This window comes from Dysidea avara, chromosome 5, assembly GCF_963678975.1.
Source record: "Dysidea avara chromosome 5, odDysAvar1.4, whole genome shotgun sequence".
Classification (NCBI taxonomy): Eukaryota; Metazoa; Porifera; class Demospongiae; order Dictyoceratida; family Dysideidae; genus Dysidea; species Dysidea avara.
Window position 1 is genome coordinate 22831392 of NC_089276.1, and position 20620 is coordinate 22852011.

The window sequence follows — 20620 nt, forward strand, 5'->3', positions numbered from 1 at the left end:
ACAGTTGTACTATCATTGTACACACTAAGAGCATTTACATAATTGTAAGAGCATTGGTAGCTATCTATTTGTAGCAACTATTTCATAGGTATAAATAAAAATTTATGTTTACATATTTATCTTAAAGTAGCTATAGAAATATAAAATAGTTAGTATGTACATAATTACTGTGAAAAACAAAATCTCCATAGAAACCTTTTAATGTAATAGTACTGTAGGACGTAAGTCAGATTGCTCAAAGTGATGGAGCTCAATAGCACTAGAGCAGCTAAGTCTAGAAAATAGCTTGCACGGTATACATCTTCTAATTTATCTCGGTGAATGTCACATTCAGGTCTGTACCCAGCAATGGAACATCTGAAATAGTTTTGTAGCTGCTCAGCTGTAGAGTTCGCTGATAGTAGTAATTCAGTGAAATGTGCAAAAAGGACAATCATCACTAAAATGTAGTACCAGAACAGAACAAACAATTTGGTCTCTGGAGTTGAAAAACCAGTCCAGAAACTTTTAAGCAACACAAGAATATCTTTTGGATTGCATGAGTATTCATCTTGTGATCTAGCTGCATTTATCTGTAAAATTGAAAACAATAGATTATCACTAGAATTATTCACTATCTGATAAATAGAAAGCTTCAATACCATAGTCACGCATGACTTCTTTTCAAAGTTCCTGACAGAGTAGTATAACTGATGTAAGCCCTGGCAAAAAAAAGCAGTTTCAGGGCTGGCTTCTATTGAGCCATTAATTTTATGAAATTAGCCTTTGAGCACTGCTGAAAAGTCAAACCTATTAAATCAATAAGAACTGACTGTTTTTATCAACGTTATTTTTTCTGACTGCTGTATTAGAGTAGGTGACTGTTATATTAGAGTATCTCAGTCTTATTTCTGCGAAATGTAAGTGATCAGCAGAAACTGGAAAAATAATAACATTGCGTTTTTCATATCAAATGTAGTAATAATGTGTTGTGTGTTCCTATTTTGCTGCACTTTTTGTGAATTTTAATTCTCGAAAATTGTCCTATGCTGGCATTGCTAGCCTATTACACATGCTCAATATTATTATAAATTGGCACAAGCCTATCTATATTTTTCATTAGTTTTGCAAGATTTTATGCATCAATATTTATTTATTCATTTAGTAGAGCGGCTAAGCAACAAATTTTGATGAAATCATTTACTTTGTAACAAAAGCACCAAATTTTCAGTGGAAGTTGAGTAAGGTATGCTAAATCATTTTAGATATGGTGCCACATCAAAATCATTGCCTTAGGGTATGTCTTGAAACTTTTAAACTAGATTATAAGCCCTGGTTGGGAAACCATACAAGTGCATTTAAATCTTCGGTTTTGTTTAATCTAATGGAGCCAATATTTCAGTGTTAAAAGTACAGGCACAATCCAATAGAAATAATGAATAATTGCATATCCATAGAGATGCAAAGTTTCAGCATGTTTACTACTGAGCACCTTTATGGCTTCCCCAATGCATTTCTATTGATTTTACCTGTCTAGTTCTTTGAGTATGATATGATTGGCAATTTTAGTGGCACCATATCTAAGTATGAATTAAGCAAATGTTGTACCAAGTTTGGTGCTTTCATTAAAAAGTGAAGGATTTTTCACTTTGCCGCTGTACTAATTGCTTCACGCATGCTTTTTACAATCTGATTACCTGATTTGCTGACTGTTCTAATAAAGTGTGACTGAGAATCACTATTATTAGTACACTGTCTTGGCAGCCATTGTTTTACTGTAGCAAACATTGGATACATATGTATGATCTACATACCACTGTATCTATATACCACTTTTGTACCAAACAAAAAAGAACTGTAAACTTACTCGACGTAAAATACAAAACGTTGTAAGCAACATACTCAGCCCAATTGTAGCTCCAATTGCTATTGGAAATGTGAATGTATAAAAGAAAACATTAAGGTCAACAGGAACACACACGTCTGGTGGAAATCTGTTGATCTGGTAGCTTGAAGTACCAGCAATGATAGCACCAGGAAGAGATCCCAATGCTAGTAGAATTGTCACTTCCATCACATGACATTTTCTAGCATGATTCTCCAAAAACAGCTTGGCCTTTAGTGGAAATGCCAGTGCAAAAAGCAAGTGTCCTAAATGAACTAGCCAGAAACCGAAGAAGTAGAGAAATCCCGATTGTACGATGAATCCTATACAGTGAATAGCTAACACCAGTCCTATACCATTATGTATGTAACACATGTAACATCAATGTTTGGACTAGGCCCTGGCCTATTTTAATTATAGTTTTGAGCAGTGCTCAAAAATCAAGCCTATTATGCTTACAATTATGCTTTCAAAATCAAGAATCTGACTTTTATTAGAGCATGATCAGTTTTCTTGACTGCTGTATTAGACTATTCTATTAAAGTATCCCAATGCAATGTGTGCATATTAACCAGCCAAGAAACAGTTCACTTAGTTATATTTTGTGTTATGAACAATAATAATATGAATTGTGTTCATTATTTTCCTTTTCTGGCACATTCATTGTACATTATAATTATATTATGCTTGATGCTTGTGATTACCTATTAAGTTTTGCAATGGAACTGTTCTATGTCATAAAAGTAATGCATAATATTTATACATACTTGCATAGCTCTGGGAGGCTATTACTTTGTGATGCACATGTGACCATGTAAAGTATGTATCTAACCATGTATTCAAATAATTGCACTATAGGAAAGTACAATTATCGTCATGAATAAGCCATGAGACTAAACCATGTGGTATTTGTGACTTACTAGCATTGGCCACTATAATGAGATGGTCTTATTAAAAAGTTGGCCACTAAGGGAGATTTAGTTTGTCACCATCTGGCAGAAATTATATTGGATCAAAATTTCTAGAAAAAAGGACTGATAATTTTTAATAAAACATTCAAATACTCGAATAAAACAGTCAAAGTGCTTTAGAAACTTAAATCTTACTTTCGTAAGTAAATTTTGTACAATGACTAGTTTCTATGGGACAATAGCTCCCAGTAATTCCATACACAATTAGTCAACAACTTCTTCCGCCAACACCATGTACTTTATCTTATAGTAACCAGTTGTGCTCACCTTGTGCTAAACAGAACCTTGTTGGAGACTGCAGTGCCTTGAGTAAATTGTGGTCAGAGCAGAGAAACTTTGAGGAGCCAATTGATATTGGGAGTATGAACAATGTCACTATATAAAAACAAATATATCAGTTATGTAAACACTACATGCATGTAGTTTAATAAGATAAGATTACCATGCAGAAACAACATAGCTAAGTGTAAAAAATATTGTACACTCAAAGTTTAACAAAGTTTATGATGATATTCAGTAGCCTATGAACACATCATCTTGAGCATCACGAATATAAATCAAACACCAGTCCACTGAATTTCTTTGCAAAATTAGGGTGTGAAAGGTGACCACTTGTAATAATTATTAAGGAACTGTCTTTTAGTGGTACAGGCCTTCAGATTCTGCATGTATTATGCATTAATCTAACCTTTTTATTTGCAGTAAGGAAGTGGTTAGCTATAGGTCAGGTTTCAACATAATGTGAAGACGGAACAAAATAAATTGATTTGTAAGGTGATAACACAAAAACTAACCCATAAATCACAACACATGTTTGTCTGGTCTCGACACTAACAAACACGCAAACATGATGCCGTGCTATCACATATTCAATCCCAACTATAGTGTCTTGTAGTGTTGTTTTAGTATGGATTTTTAGGTTTAGTTATAGTTGTAGCTAGTTTCATCAATAATTTTAGTTTTAATTTTAGTTATTATAATAATAGTAATCTTTCTTAATTCTTTTTAGTTATTGATTTAGTTATGGTTATTCACTCTTTGTTGTTTTATTTTTAGTTATAGTTACAGTTAAAACATGAAAACCTTTTAGTTTTAGTTACAGTTTTAGTTATCTACATCAAAATCTTTTAGTTCTAGTTCTAGTTATAGTTAAAGACTTGAAAACCTTCTAGTTTTAGACACAGTTTTAGTTATGTATCTGAAAACCTTTTAGTTATAGTTTTAGTTGTGCATAAGAAAACCTTGTTTAGCTTTAATAGAAAGCACCAAGTGACTATATTTTATGTGAATGAAACTCTTGTTATAATTCCAGTACCATTTTCCAGCTTAGTAATACAAAATCTTTGTATTACAAGACCTGTCAATTTTTTATAATATAGATTTGATTTTAGTTATAGTTGTAGTTTTAGTGATTATATACGTTTGTTTTAGTTACAGTTTTAGTTTTAGTGATTACATACATTTATTTTTAGCTATAGTTATAGTTTTAGTTAACTTAAATATATTCACCTTACTAAAAGTACTTTTAGTTTTAGTTACAGTTAACTGAAACAACACTAGTGTCTTGGTTTACATGAGATATTTGTAATTCTTTTAATTAACATGATCAAATTCACTATCTGTTGTGAATAGTGTCTCTGCATTGTTAACCTTTTACTAAATGTTGTATAACACAAAATACCAATATTAAACTTACAAACTGTAATAACATTGATGGTATTGTAGACAATATAAATCTGAGGAAATCTAAACCTGCAGAATAAAGAAGGCCATAGCTACAAATGTACAGCAAGGTCAGATGCCATATGACTACAATACACATGACATGCATACAAAGTTTTATGCTTTCAATAAGATTTTGACCAGCCATACCAATTACATAGGACAGACTATCAAACACTATCATTACTTATGTACACTTTGACATTCTGAAAAGTTCAGGGGGTTGGTCAAGAATGCAACAAACTTAGAAGGGTGGTTGTGGTCTTGCAATGGGCCTAACTGTGTGGTTCAACCATTGTCCTGACAAATGCTAACTAAAATAATACAAAAATCAAACAGAGATTTATTGATGTAGATGCATGTGGGAAGTTTACATCAAAACTTTGTTCCTGAAATGTTCCCCTTGCTAACTTTAAAGGCATAAACTTAGGGTAAAATTTTAATGGCTTATATGAAGCACAGTCTTTAAAATAGCAGGGTATTAAACCATCTGAAATTTCAAAACAAAAGCAACACGATATTTTTGATTTGCCATTAACATGTTCCAAACTAATTATGAAGCCAAAATTTTAAGTGGTGGCAAGTTTTTCTCAAAACACAGCAAATTTTATGTGACGTACCAAAATTTACCCTAGAATATTTTCATGCTGTGTAGAAACTAAGGCTGAGTGATAATGAAAAACCTACGTATATCTCGATAAGTTTCGATAACAAAACCCATTTATCACAATAAACGATATTATCTCGATAATAAAATCTAATCCAAAACAGCCAAGCTGTAAAAAAAGTGTGCGGCCCTCAGAAAGGCTATGGTGAAAAAAGATGTGAAATCCAAGATGGCGGCCAAGAAATGGCTGTGATGGTAGGTTAATGGTAAAAATTTTAATAAAGACAATTCAGGTGAATTTTTGTGCCGCTTCACAAAATTTACCTAAATTGTCATTATTAAAATTTTTACCATTAACCTACCATCACAGCCATTTCTTGGCCGCCACCTTGGATTTCACATCTTTTTTCACCATAGCCTTTCTGAGGGCCGCACACTTTTTTTACAGCTTGGCTGTTTTGGATTAGATTTCATTTCTTTTTGTATTTGTATACCAACTTTGGGACTTTTTTAACTTACGTTTTTTTTCTTTACTACAGGAAGAAGAAAAGATGAAGTAGATGTACTTTAAATATTTTATCAGTAAATGTACAAATTATATATACTGTATAATACATATTTGACCGCATTTGCGAAAAGGGGTCTTCCACACACATCCAATTTGCCAACTTTGACAATTGATAACTTCAGATTGGAAAGAGCTATTGCCTTGATATTTGGGCAGTGGTGAGCACCACTATAGCTGAATACATGGTGAAAGTTTCAGGTTAATATGTTACTTGAACACTGAGTTATGGTCTCCAACGTTTACGGAATTGGATGTGTGTGGAAGACCCCTTTTCGCAAATCCGGTTACATATATTGATTACAGAAATCTTCATGGTGGTTTCTTTGTAACTGAACACTCTACAAGGTAACTTCTTCTAATTGCTCTCTCTACAGGGTGAATTGTTTGTAGCTGAACGATCTACAAGGTAACTTCTTCTAGCTGATCTCTCTACAGGGTGATGTGTTTGTAGCTGAATTTTGTATAGGTGATTTGTTTGCAGCTGAGCTCTTTACAGAATGGTTTCTTTGTAGCTGAACTCTCTAAAAGGTAACTTCTTCTAACTGATCTTTCTACAGGGCAATTTGTTTCTGGCAGAATTTTCTACAGGGTGATTTCTTTGCAGCTGAACTCTCTACATGGTGGTTTCTTTGTAGCTGAACTCTCTACAAGGTAATTTCTTCTAGCTGATCTCTCTACAGGGAGATTTGTTCGTAGTTGAATTCTGTACAGGTGATTTGTTTGCAGCTGAGCTCTTTACAAAATGGTTTCTTTGTAGCTGAACTTTCTCCAAGGTAACTTCTTCTAACTGATCTTTCTACAGGGTGATTTGTTTGTAACTGAACTATCTACAAGGTAATTTCTTCTTGCTGATCTCTCTACAGGATGATTTGTTTGTAGCTGAATTCTGTACAAGTGATTTGTTTGCAGCTGAGCTCTTTACAGAATGGTTTCTTTGTAGCTGAACTCTCTACAGGGTGATTTGTTTGTAGCTGAAATCCCTACAAGGTAACTTCTTCTAGCTGATCTCTCTACAGGGTGATTTGTTTGTAGCTGAACTCTCTACAGGTGATTTGTTTGTAGCTGAACTCTCTACAAGGCGATACTACTAGGTGATCTCTATACAGGATTCCTTGTTTCTAACTGAACTCTCAACAGGGTGATCTGTTCATAGCTGAACTTTCTACTGGGTGATTTGTTTGCAGCTGAACTCTCTAAATGGTGGTTTCTTTGTAGCTGAACTCTCTACAATGTGACTTCTTCTAGCTGATCTCTCTACAAGGTGACTTGTTTCTAGCTGATCTCTCTACAGGGTGACTTGTTTCTAGCTGAACTCTCTACAGGTGATTTGTTTGTAGCTGAACTCTCTACATGGTGGTTTCATTGTAGCTGAACTCTCTACAAGGTAACTTCTTCTAGCTGATCTTTTTACACTGCATATTTGTTTGTAGCTGAGTTCTCTACAGGGTGATTTGTTTGCAGCTGAACTCTCTACATGGGAGTTTCATTGTAGCTGAACTCTCTACAATGGGACTTCTTCTAGCTGAACTCTCTACAGAGTGACTTGTTTCTAGCTAAACTCTCTACAGGTGATTTGTTTGCAGCTGAACTCTCTACATGGTGGTTTCTTTGTAGCTGAACTCTCTACAAGGTAACTTCTTCTAGCCGATCTTTCTACAAGGTGATTGAGTTTTTTGCAGCTGAACTCTTTACATGGTGGTTGCTTTGTAGCTGAACTCTCTAAAAGGTAACTTCTTCGAGCTGAACTCTCTACAGGATGATTTGTTTGCAGCTGAACTCTCTACGTGGTAGTTTCTTTGTAGCTGAACTCTCTACAATGTGACTTCTTCTAGCTGAACTCTCTACAGGGTGACTTGTTTTTAGCTGATCTCTCTACATGGTGACTTGTTTCTAGCTGAACTCTCTACAGGTGATTTGTTTGCAGCTGAACTCTCTACATGGTGGTTTCTTTGTAGCTGAACTCTCTACAAGGTAACTTCTTCTAGCTGATCTTTCTACAGGGTGATTTGTTTGTAGCTGAATTCTCTACAGGGTGATTTATTTGCAGCTTAACTCTCTACAAGGTGACTTCTTCTAGCTGAACTCTCTACAGAGTGATTGATTTTTTTTGCAGCTGAACTTTCTACATGGTGGTTTCTTTGTAACTTAACTCTCTACAGGGTGATTTGTTTGTAGCTGAACTCTCTACAGCGTGATCTGTTCATAGCTGAACTCCCTATAAGGTAACTTCTTCTAGCTAATCTTTCTACAGGGCGATTTGTTTGTAGCTGAGTTCTCTACAGGGTGATTTGTTTGCAGCTGAACTCTACATGGTAGTTTCTTTGTAGCTCTACAATGTGACTTCTTCTAGCTGAACTCTCTACAAGGTGACTTGTTTCTAGCTGATCTCTCTACAGTGTGACTTGTTTCTATCTGAACTCTCTACAGGTGATTTGTTTGCAGCTGAACTCTCTACATGGTTTATTTCTTTGTAACTGAACTCCCTGCAAGGTGACTTCTTCTAGCTGATCTCTCTACAGGGAGATTTGTTTGTAGCTTAACTCTCTACAGGTGATTTGTTTGCAGCTGAACTCTCTACATGATGGTTTCTTTGTAGCTGAACTCTCTACAAGATAATTTCTTCTAGCTGATCTCTCTACAGGCCGATTTGTTTGTAGCTGAACTCTCTACATGATAGATTCTTTGTAGCTGAACTCTCTACAAGGTGATTTCTGCTATAGCTGATCTTTCTACAGGGTGATTTGTTTGTACCTGAACTATCTACATGATGGTTTCTTTGTAGCTGAACTCTCTACAAAGTAACTTCTTCTAGCTGATCTCTCTACAGGACAATTTGTTTGTACCTGAACTCTCACATGATTGTTTCTTTGAAGCTGAACTCTCTACAAGGTGATTTCTTCTAGCTGATCTTTCTACAGGGTGATTTGTTTGTAGCAGAACTCTCTACAAGGAAACTTCTTCTAGCTGATCTCTCTACAGAGAGATTTGTTTGTAGCTGAACTCTGTATACATGATTTGTTTGCAGCTGAATTCTCTACATGATGGTTTCTTTGTAGCTGAACTCTCTACAAGGTAACTTCTTCTAGCTGATCTCTTTACAGGGTGAATTGTTTGTAGCTGAACGATCTACAAGGTAACTTCTTCTTACTTATCTCTCTACAGGGTGATTTGTTTGTAGCTGAACTTTCTACAAGGAAACCTCTTTTAACTGAGCTCTGTACAGGGTGAATTGTTTGTAGCTGAACTATCTACAAGGTAACTTCTTCTAGCTGATCTCTCTACAGGATGATTTGTTTGTAGCTGAACTATCTACAAGGTAACTTCTTCTAGCTGATCTCTCTACAGGGTGATTTGTTTGTAGCTGAATTCTGTATAGGTGATTTGTTTGCAGCTGAGCTCTTTACAGAATGGTTTCTTTGTAGCTGAACTCTCTACAAGGTAACTTCTTCTAGCTGATGTATCTACAGGGTCACTAGTTTGTAGCTGAATTCTCTACATGGCGGTTTCTTTGTAACTGAACTATCTACAAGGTGACATCTTCTAGCTGATCTTTCAACAGGGTGATTTGTTTGTAACTGAACTCTCTACAAGAAAACTTCTTCTAACTGATGTCTGAACAGGGTGAATTGTTTGTAGCTGAACTCTCTACAGGGTGATTTGTTTGTAGCTGATCTCTATACAGGTTACTTATTTCTAACTGATCTCTTGAATTCTGTTCAGGGTGACTGCTCTATTAGGATGACTGCTCTATTAGAGTATCTCGATCTCGCACTTGCTACACTAAGTTGGATTTCGTGTTATAACTCAGTGGCTTTAAGTCTGATTCTTCTACACCATTGAAGAGCCTTTCTAAGATGATAACTCCATCTGTACAGCGATTCTCAAAGCATTACTCCAAGTGGTTTATCTGGTAGGCGTGGCAAGCATAATAATAATAATAATAATAAAATAAAAGAATTAAAAATTAGCTAATCTCGATTGCGTAATTGTTACACACTGTTGATTTTTTCGCTGTATCTTCCTGGTTTTTAGCTCGATTTCTTTCAAACCACAAAAGGTTTGAGGTTCAATAGTTAACCTATTCACCCACCGATTTTCAGCTTCTTCCCATGCGCGGTTTACCCTGTAGGCGTGACAACATATTGGTGTTATTTTTCGTGAATAATCGCTCATAACTCTTTGCCTGTTTATGGTATTCCAGCCAAAGTTGGTACTGAGATGCGCCTTTATACCCCCCTTCTGTGTGCCAACTTTCAAGGCAATCGGATAACGCGTTCGCGTTTTATAGCAGTTTTTGTAAGTGTGCGAAAAGAGGAAGAAAAATAAGAAGAAAAAAAAAACGAAGAAACTAAGTCAATTTTTGAAGTCGCATATCTCAGGAATGCCTGAAGCGATTTCGCTCAAATTTGGAATGTGGAGTACTGAAGGTAGAGGGAATCTACACAGCAAACTTTGTCTTGTTTCATCAAGGCAGCACAGAGCTACGGAGGTGCGAAAATTGCGTTTTCTTTCTTCCTGTCAATATACTCACGGGGTTGCGCGCCGGCTTCTTGGGCCGCACGACACACTACCGTGTGTCTTGATATTGTCATAGAGTACTTAATATACAAGCACAGTTTTGTGTAATAATTGTTTGAGGCCAGTATCTCTTGCCCTTTTTCAGCATTACCACAACTGATTGTGACCTCACTCATAAGAATACGATCTTCCTGCTTTTAAAATACAATAGTCTATGGAGATTTACTATTACAGTACTGTATCTTGAAATATAGATAATAGAAAATTTGTTATCTTTATCATGATACTGACATAAGTATCACAATAATTGTTATTGTTTCACATCACAGCCCTAGTAGAATCAGTTCTTATACTTGTAGGAATTATTCCTACACCGCAAAAAGATGTCTTACTCTTTGTGTCATGTGTAGGAATCTTTCTTACAAAATTCAACAGTGTGAGAATATTTCCTACAAAGCTCTGCAAAAACATTCAATATTTACACATGTAGGAATCATGTTCCTACACAAGTGTAAAATTCCTCCCTGCACTTTACCCCAAAATTACTTTATTCCCAACTACATAATAATAGTGTAACTTACATTGTCTTCCTATTCAGAATACAAGTTATTAATGTAATCAATCCTCCAACTATGCCAACACCATAAAACAAAATTTGTAAAATTTTGCCAACAACCTCATAATCATGAGATAGCAGTGAGAACTCTGAACACACTGGTAGACAAAAAGTATCACAAAACAGATCAAACTGGTCTGGACAAGTGAGCTGAGGAGCTCTTGAGAAAGTCAAGTTACCATCTTCAGTAAAGCTCTGACAGTCTGGAATAGATATGTTGATGAAGTTTTCTAGTAGTCTCCACTCAACAGCACAATCATTGTCACGGATATGTGCACACTCTTCACTCAAGTCTACAGAATCACCTTCACCACACAATGAATCTGATGCATTACAGAAGAATGGCAGAGCAGAAGAACTACATCGATCATTTTGTAGTGCTGTACTAACAACGAGTACTGACTGTACTAATTGTAATTGTCCTTGTAGACATAGTTGTTGACTAGAATTCTCTTGTGTGGTCAGAAATGGAATGTCCGGACACAAGTCATTGAGCCCAACATTATTAACCTCTAGTGAGAGTACATTTGCATTGAGCTATAAATTAGAATGGATACATTACAATTATAGCAATTTAATGCTAGGTAACTATTTGTCTATTTGTTGGTGCAAGCTAGCTGAAAAAAATGTTAAAAAATCAAGTATTATTAGCAATTACTGTATGTTCTGTTTACATCTCATCATGTACTACATTACTATATTGGAATAATAGTGAAATTGGATGTTGCCTACATCTATAATATTATACACTGTATGCATATGATAATGCCACAAAACACATACATTTTTTTGCAATTAATTTTTTACACATGCATATCTAACACTTTATTTTATCAACACTCATCTGAGCTCCCAAGAAAGCAAATGATATTAGAGAGGTGAGTATTGGCATAGTCATTGTTTCATGTCAACAACACTGATGTTCAGTATACTCCCACCGATACTAATAAAAGTATGGGACATACTGTATTTCTTATTCTTATAAGTTATTTGACTGTTCTTGATTCATCAAATAAACAACTCCAGTGTATAAAGAGCTTCATGCACATTGCGGCAGGTGGCCTGTGTAATGGAAGAAAATGAAGGCTCATATGAATGCAAACAGATCACAGTGCAAAATGTTCCTTGAAAAGTTGCAAAGATTTCCGGTTAAAGTTACAACTTTATGTAGTTAATTTTCGTTCAGTGGCTCTGAAATTATATATTATACTGACTCCATGGAAATCACCAAAATCAGCCTTGGATGTTTCACCTATGGAGAGTTAATCGGCTTCTGTTGTCACACAGAAGGTTTCAGTTAATGTAGTAAAGTGCTACCCTGGCAACTAATTGAAACAAGGCATTTATAGAGATTTGAGGCCATAATATAAGGTAATATGGTATATTGATTTTGAATTAACTCCCACAGTATATGTGATTTCAAGAAGCACCTAGAAGGCAACATGCACATTACCTTTTACAGATTCTAATGTGGCACTTGTATCTGCCAACAATGGAACATAGTTGAGATGAAGAGGATTATTAAATAAATCATGCTTTTTCATACCTGTTATGTACTAAATACATGTGTACATATTGTATGTATGCAGTGCATGTTGTGTATGTACTATAGACCTTGTGCGTTCTAAGGTGTGGTCAGGCAAAATCCAGAAAAATTGCTACGGCTTCAAGTTTCACGATAGTTTATGAGAAAAGTGGGGGCAAAAGTATCGAGCGTTCTATTGCAAAAACCTTCCCTAAGCAGAATAATTTGCCATGCTGCAAGTATGTTATATACTTTTACCTAGTAACTTACTTTATACCAGCGCTACTCTATCTTTCAGTATGATTCCTTTGTATTAGCATTTTAAAAAGTTTCCTAGGCATAGAATGCATACGTATTTTGCCCTAAAAAAATGGTGGATGCATTATTTTGATGATGTAATAAAGTGCCACACCCTAGTGTGTACATGGTCTGTACTATACAATAGTAACAATACATGTGGAAATTTGTTTTTATATTTTGTATGCTGTGCTAATTTTGTTGCTCTTAAAATTGATGTTGTACTATGATCCATATAATGATGTAACAATTTCACACCACATCTAAATGTACACCGGTGTACATTCACTTTCATCAAAGTAAGTATGGCCTTGATGTGGATGAGGTAGTGGTACCACCCTCTGTTTGTTCTATACAAGCTCAGACCGAAATCGATTGTGGGAATAAATCAATGCTCACATGATCATTGATTACCACAAATTGAAGTGTTGCCAGAAGCAGCAGTCAAATGAAGGCGTTTTGGTATCCTTGCCGTTCTACAAGTTGGAAAATGTTACTTAAAGGTGAGAACTAGTCTTACAGTGCATTCCCAAGCATTTCAGCACGTATTTGAATGTGGACACGCCCACATTACGGATGACATGAGTTAACCACTCTATAACCTCGTCTGTAACGAAGCTTACCCCATTAGGTCTTTAGTTAGCGATTCCGAAATTCCGTAAATTTTGCATAAAATTTTCTCCATGAATCTTCTATTGGAGAGTTGGCACAATCAATTCGCTGCCGTACGAGTCATTGATCAAACAATTGGATCGTTTCTAGCGTTTCTGGGGGCAAGGAATACGATGGTGCAGTTAGTTTTCTATGTTTGTGTGGAGTTTTATGCCAATTATAAGATTATTTTGCAATATAGCCACCACAATGTTATGTTCTCTTTGCAAGAAATGACCCAGCACATGTTAGTTTACATGTGATGCACTTCTGTGGTAAATAGAAGCTTTACATATGAACTGTTTTTGGTGAGTTTTGTAAATTAGGTTATTAACACTTATGTAAACAACTTTTTAAAGGATGCGTCAATGTCTTTGTAAATTGGTAAACAACTTATTTTTGTATTGTAACCATGGTGTTGTAAGATTTTGCATGGTATAAATAGACTTGTATTTCTGTACATTCATGTTTGTGTGTTTTGGTGATCAAAGAAAATATATTGCATGCAGAAAGGAATGTTACATTGGAAAAGAAGATCTAAATTTCTAAATGGCAGCTCATGGTACTGTATCTCCAGTACTCAAGAGACTTGGACTTCAGGCAGCTAACAAAGTTGAAAATGCAGAGAGCATCACTTATGGACAGGCTCCTGAGGAAGTTTTGTAGCAGGTTGCAAGTCCGTCAGACCTTCAGTGCTGGTCACTGTAAAGTGCAAATAATAAATACGTTAGGTTTAAGGAAGAAAATCCATCCCTCCTGGAGGAAGACTGAGTGTGGCCCCAACTAGATATTGGGTGACCTGCAGTTCGAATCCTGGGGTTGGAGGGATTTTTTTCCTTACTTTGGCCCCTTTTTTGTTACACCTTATCAGTCAGTCAGTAAGTGAAGTCATTAGGTCTAAGTCCCTGAAATTAGGTTAGGTAATTATAAGGCTGCAGCACATGTTGCTGTCAGACCTTCAGTGCTGGTCACTGTAAAGTGCTAATAATAATAATATTCAGATGCTAGGGGCAGTTCAAAAGCTTTGTCAAACATGAGCTCTGGTTCTGCCAATAATCTTTACTGGATTTTTGGATCTTCAACTCTGCATACTATCTAGTCACTCAGCATCTCAGTGCCAAAGTTAGTGTTTTAGACAGATGGCAAAGCTAGCGGTTTCTTGTGTTGAAACGATACCCCTGGACAATCACAGTTGGCTTCAGATCATGATACTTCGTGACAAGGTCCTGAAATTTCAGCTCTGTTGGCTTCTGGGGGATACCAAATTGTGGATAAACTGGTACTCTGTTTACTGGATAAACACTCCTCAGTTTTTCTTCAGAGTTGGGAACTCTAAAGGATACTATATCAACAATTTCCTTGGGCCCTACAGCACAGCCCTGTTGTAAGGCTAGAACAGTGCAGGCCCTATTCACTGAAAGGGAAAATTAAAAAGGAACTTGATTGCTTAGTACAGCAGGGGGTAATTGAGCCAATCAGCTTTTCAGAATGAGCAACCTTGTGCTAAAGAAGGATGGAACTGTGCATGGTGACTGTGAGCTTACTGTACTAAAGTTGACAGTTACCCTTTACCCAATATCAATGATCTTTTTGTACCACTAGCTGGACGACAGACCTTTGATTTGACCAGCGCATATCTCCAGATATCTCCAGATACCACCAGATGAAGCCACAGAGAAAGTGTTGATGACCAACATTCATAAAGGCCTATACAAGTACATAAAGCTTCCATTTGGAGTATCTGCAACTCCAGCTATTTCCAGAAACAAGTCTTCAGAGTTTACCAGGTATCTGTGTCTATTTTACATTGGAAGTCAAATGAGGAACACCTCATCAACCTCTCAGCTGTGCTACACAGATTGGCAACAGCCGTTATGAAGCTAAAATCAGATAAATGCTTTTTTCTCTTGCAGGAAATACAGTATGTATGCCATAAAATTGCAGCTAAGGATTTCAACCTATGTGAAAGCCATACCACAACCTACAAGTGTGACCCTCTGTGTACACTCTCCAGTGCCTAACTGGTAAGGTAGATAATAATTAGGCTTAAGTCTATTATGCTCCAAAATCTACCTATTATTCTTTCTGGAAGTTCTTTTTTTATTTATCTATTATTCTCAAAAATTATTCTCCATCTACCTATTATTCCAAAATTATTCCTGAAATTAGTGCCAGATATAAGCATATTAATTTCGAATTTACTGTTATAATAGAATTATGGGCTCAAAGTTGACTGCACTATTAGAGTGAGTGACTGCTCTATTAGAGTAAGTGACTGCTCTATTAGAGTATCTCGATGTTTTCAACCGTTTTTATGCTTGCACTGTTTCAGTGGTGTTTTCAAAAGATTTTACAACAGGCTACAAGGAAAACTTATAATTTTGTACCAATTATTTCTGGAAATCATCCGATTATTCCGGAATATTCCCCAATTCTTTCAACCACCTATTATTCCCGAAATTATGCCGGCATAATAGACGCATGCCTAGTTAGTTACACCAAGGTGAGCATTTTTGTCCATGTAGGTTTCAATATTACTATGCTAAAAGTCAGCAAATTTGCACCACAAATAGCTCATCTCTTTGATGCCCATTTTGGTAGCTGTCAAGGAGCTGTATACATTAAGAGAAAAAATAATCATATAAGCAGCTATAAATCTACAGCACAACTCCTTGCTTTGCATGCACATTGTATTTTTGAGTGGAGGTGATGGTACAGAGTGGTTGCACTTCACCATGTGTATGCTGTTTTGCCATCTGCAAGATGCTAAATGCATGCAACTATACAGGAGGTGACCTTTATTCAGAGGGTCTTACAAGTAAGGTTACACTGTGGTCCATGTATTAAGTATTTATAACAGAAAACAGAAGCTCAAAATGTTATTGAAAAGCTCACTTATAAGCATTTGTTCAATTGTGCCATTTTTGGGACTATTTTCAATGGAAAGATATCGAGAAATTTTTGCCTATTTTCAAAGACAAAATTGCTTATAACTCCACCATCCTATGACGGATTTTTAAAAACTAAGTGTTTATGAGATCCTCAGGGAGTACTGTACAAGGCTATGCTAAATAAAAACTACTTGCATTAATTTTAAAATTCTCCCGGAATCGCTACTGAAGTTTAGTGTATGTTGTGATTAATCTTTAAACAACGCGAAAGCATTGAAACACTTGTAACTTCCCCGAAATTTTCCCTACTTGACTTTCTGCGATATCCGTAGGACTCGTCCGTTTATTATAACAATCGTAGCTACAACGTTACTTGCTGCCTAACCATAATTGAATCTTTCAGGCATGCATATATAACGAATCCAGTGATTCCACATTAAGGCTGATGTGTTACATATTAGCTGTAACATTGGCACTCGTGATTTGCCAGAAACATGATGTATGCCTGCAGTCCTCGAGTTGCGCCCTCGGACTTTGGGCATACATTTCTGGCAAATCACTCGCGCCCATGTTACAACTATAAAATGTAACTACTATATAAAGAGTTTATGTGCTCCTTGACTTTGCCCCTTTATGTGCCAGAAGTTCTACGTACGAGCTGTAACTTGAGATGGTACATGTATATAGTGATGAGGAATAAATCTTAGAGGCATTAATACAAGCATCACAATCTCAAAAATAAAACTAAGTTAATTTTTTTGATTATAGGGTGGTACTACAAAATTACAGACAGCATCCAGTATATGGAAAATATCACAGTACAGCAGAATATTTATACTTGCATGTAACATTAACATAAATTTTATGTATATAGTAAATTTAGTGGTCATTACAAACTCATAATTTTTTTCACATCAAATGCACATTTACATCGCATACAAGGTAAAATCAAGAGTTCAATACCTCTCTTTCTTTGAAACAATGTTACCTGAGGTATTAAACATGCAAATATTTCTTAGCTAGTGCTGGGTAAATTGATGCAAGTGCAGACCACCATGCACATGAGGGATATGATGAATGATCATATTTCTCAACTTTCTCCTATGTGCTGGTGATAGTTGGTTGGCCTTTATCAGTAGGTTTGCTAGTCTTGTTCTACTTAGCCTTTTCATCTTGAAACTTCTTTTGTAGCTCAGCATGATGTTATGGGTGATGTACACAAAGGTGACATTTCAAATTACTTGTATTGCCTTTTGCTATTACTTTGTTATTACATAACCGACAAATGAGTATCATTGTTCTTAAAAATGTACTTGCTCATCATACTCAAGTGCATAACATTTCACATAGGTGACTCAGATGGTATTTGGATTCGACACCAGTTGTAAATTGCTTGATGGAACCCGTGGTACTAATTCATACATTGTATCATTAAGTGATCATGATGTCAATGAAGCCATTGTGTTGAGCGCTGCTGTTATATATCTAAAGATTAATTTGTCAACTTAGCCACATTATAAAAATCTGAAACGTAAAATATATACAAAAATAATACCGTCTATTAAACATGGCGCCATAATTTCCACATATTTTATGGAGATCTGGAATCCTTGATGAATGGTGATTTGAATGATGTGTAAAGTGACCAAGAGAAAAGTCAAGATAGAGCCTTGTATTGGCAGATTATGTGTTCAGGTACATACATGTGTGTATAGTAATACAACAGAAACCTCTGTTTTTTTTTCACATGTTTCACACTGTAAAATTGGATTCTTAATCAGCAAGTGTTGACATGTAGAATAATACCAAGTTTAGCAAATTATGTTAAGGGGTAACACCTTGATTTTAACAAACTTGTTTACATAGTTTGGTTAGCTGACTACATCAGCACTGGCCTATAAACATTGTCACATGTCTGGTTACCTTCTAAATATGAAACGAAACAAGCCCACAGGGAGGCCATAGTGCCCAGATAGTATGGCAGTATTAAAAAAACAGGTGGTATCAAGATCGGCATGACTTAAATATCACAGATTACTAACAATACCGGTATATCGCCCAGCTCTAACAGCAATTAGATTTTTACCAAGAACACAAAGCTACATGAAGAAACTATCAAATTTCATTATCAAAATCAGCTGGACTTGAGTGGTCTGCTTTTCCTGGCTACTTTTCCCAAGCACAGTGGCAGCCCGTACGAGTGATCTGGGGTCCTAATTGAGCTCTGGCCAGCCTGTGGATGGCTGTATGTGGCTGTACAGATCTGTGGTGTTGAATAAAGACCTGTGCTGTAAATGTTCTTTTATTTTAGCCAGTTTTGAGACCTGAATAGCCCATAACTTGGTCTACTTCATCCCTACGCCTTCCTTTTTAATTTTTAAAACAGCCCCTTGCCCTCCTCTGGCCTCCACCTTCCACCCCTTTGGGGTTCACCTGATATGGTCAACCTTGGTTTAAAAAGTATCTGAAATGATGGGAAGCTCTACTTGTACAGCGGGTGCTCTGGAAGGTAAGGAATTGGTGCAAAACGTGGTACACGTAGCTTTACCCATTGGCAAGTTACAACATATTGAATACTCAAAACTGCCATTTCTCAATACTTTTAAATAGGTGATAAGACCAGTTTTCCCAGACTAGGTCACTTATCATGTTTTAACCAATAGTAGTATACCACAGCCCAGCACTACCATAAAGCCAAAATTTATTTGTTGGGTAGAACCCATACAAATATACTAAATTTACATGCAACACAATTAAAAATGCAGCAAATCTAGGAGGTAGAGGACAACCCCACTTAAATTTTGTAGTGTACTGTATTTCCTCAAGCCGCTTTAGAGTTAATGCCTGTCTCAATTATAAGCAGGACAGTTTTCAGCACATTAGGAAATAAATGCCTGGTCTTGAATAGAGGCTAATGGAGTCTAGTACTGTTAGTGACAAGTGTTCTTAAGCAGTAACACTTCTAATGTATATTTTTCTCACTGTAAGTCTCAAGACATGTACATTTCTGTAAGTTTCAACATACACAAGAGCAAAACCAATCTCAGTTACATAACAAACGGTACACAATATAGATATAGATTACCATTCCATCACCACTTAGTACGAAGATACTCATTAATGTAATATATTTTTTATTATAAACTACCAGTGATGAACTGATGATAAACATACCCACATACGTATGGGATATTAGTAATATTCTACAAGTGGATGCAGCAAGTGAGACAATTACAAGACAGACTTGTATAGATAATAATGAAGCACACTACACCTTTTAGTAACTATGTCCTGATTTGATCATTATATAACAAAATGATCTGTAAGCATAAAGTAGCCACAAACGCATTTCAAAAAGGAAACTGTGTAGGTGAGAGTATAAGAGTCTTTTTCACCCACAAAACAATTTTTAGCTATAGCTAGCTAATCAGTCATATCAAGAGTCCATAATTGGTCATATGTACTGTAGTTATGTATACAGCATAGTACTTCATATATGAGGCCACTTACTGAGCAGGTATCGAGACTCACAAAATCTCCACTGAATGATGAAATATTAGAAATTGACGGAGAGTTCATATAATACAATATTGTTGGTATTTGTAATAAAGTTATTATCAATAATATGGAACTTATTAAGATGACCACTTGATATGCGGTTTTGGGATCAGTCCGCGGACATCAACGCAACCTGTAGCAAGATCTGTAACTTCATGAAGTTGAGTTGATCTGAGATCTCTGATTGAATTGCATGAGCTATTGGACAATCTCGAGTCCGTTACTGACTCTAGTTCAATCGCTTCTATATACGGTGCATGGTCAGGTGATGCCACGTCTTCCCTCGCAGTCCTCTTCATTTTCAGGAACATTTTCATTATCGCCACAATATATTTAACCAAGTCCAAGATCGTAACCTGCTCGAAGTCACCTCTATTCCCCAACCGCACTAACGCAACTAACTCACCAAATGGGAGAGGCTAAGTTCACCCAACTTGATGAGGTGTGATCACGTGACTTCCGGTTGTTATGTGGTAACAAGCGCGGTAACTACTGATATTCATCACTGTTCAATTGATGCAGCTAGGTACAACCACATCCTTTTCTGTTTCAGTTTGTCATTAGCGTTCCCGATTGGGCAACGAGAGAGCCATTATTTTGAAGGCTACATTGAAGACATAGCCGGACCTCGACTTCTATTCGACAGAATCATCAGGCTGCAACCATAGATCAACAGTGGGGTGAGAAGCTCTGGGAGTAACACTGTACTATTGGAGGTAGCTATCAGTTGCATAAATTATGAACAAGCTAACTAAACAGGTAATGTTTTATTAAAATTTATGGTGTGAAAGAAAACACCGAAGGTCTGTTGGTAACTGCTAGTTGGAGGTTT

General features: G+C 36.2%; 1 protein-coding gene and 1 long non-coding RNA gene across 3 annotated transcripts in view; one reads left to right on the plus strand and one right to left on the minus strand.

The window, feature by feature from the left end:
- LOC136256079 (uncharacterized) overlaps positions 1 to 20620 on the plus strand; it is a 236119-nt gene that overhangs the window by 201825 nt on the left and 13674 nt on the right. The gene's annotated exons all lie outside the window — the stretch shown is intronic.
- LOC136256146 (uncharacterized) lies at positions 36 to 20239 on the minus strand. The gene is made up of 6 exons (XM_066049085.1): positions 19741 to 20239; positions 10832 to 11403; positions 4532 to 4587; positions 3103 to 3210; positions 1847 to 2187; positions 36 to 572 (listed from the first exon to the last, which is right to left on the minus strand). The coding sequence occupies exons 1-6, from the start codon at positions 19807 to 19809 to the stop codon at positions 165 to 167; spliced, it is 1554 nt and encodes a 517-aa protein (XP_065905157.1). The 5' UTR covers positions 19810 to 20239; the 3' UTR covers positions 36 to 164.

Bases quoted from the DNA above. Each gene is read 5' to 3' on its own strand.
- LOC136256146 (XM_066049085.1), bottom strand. From the start codon at position 19,809: ATGAACTCTCCGTCAATTTCTAATATTTCATCATTCAGTGGAGATTTT. The intron at 3,211-4,531 runs GTAAGTTTAATA...GTTTTTATATAG, and splicing joins CATCAATGTTATTACAGTTT to TGACATTGTTCATACTCCCA. The intron at 2,188-3,102 runs GTGAGCACAACT...TTCACTGTATAG, and splicing joins AAGGTTCTGTTTAGCACAAG to GATTCATCGTACAATCGGGA.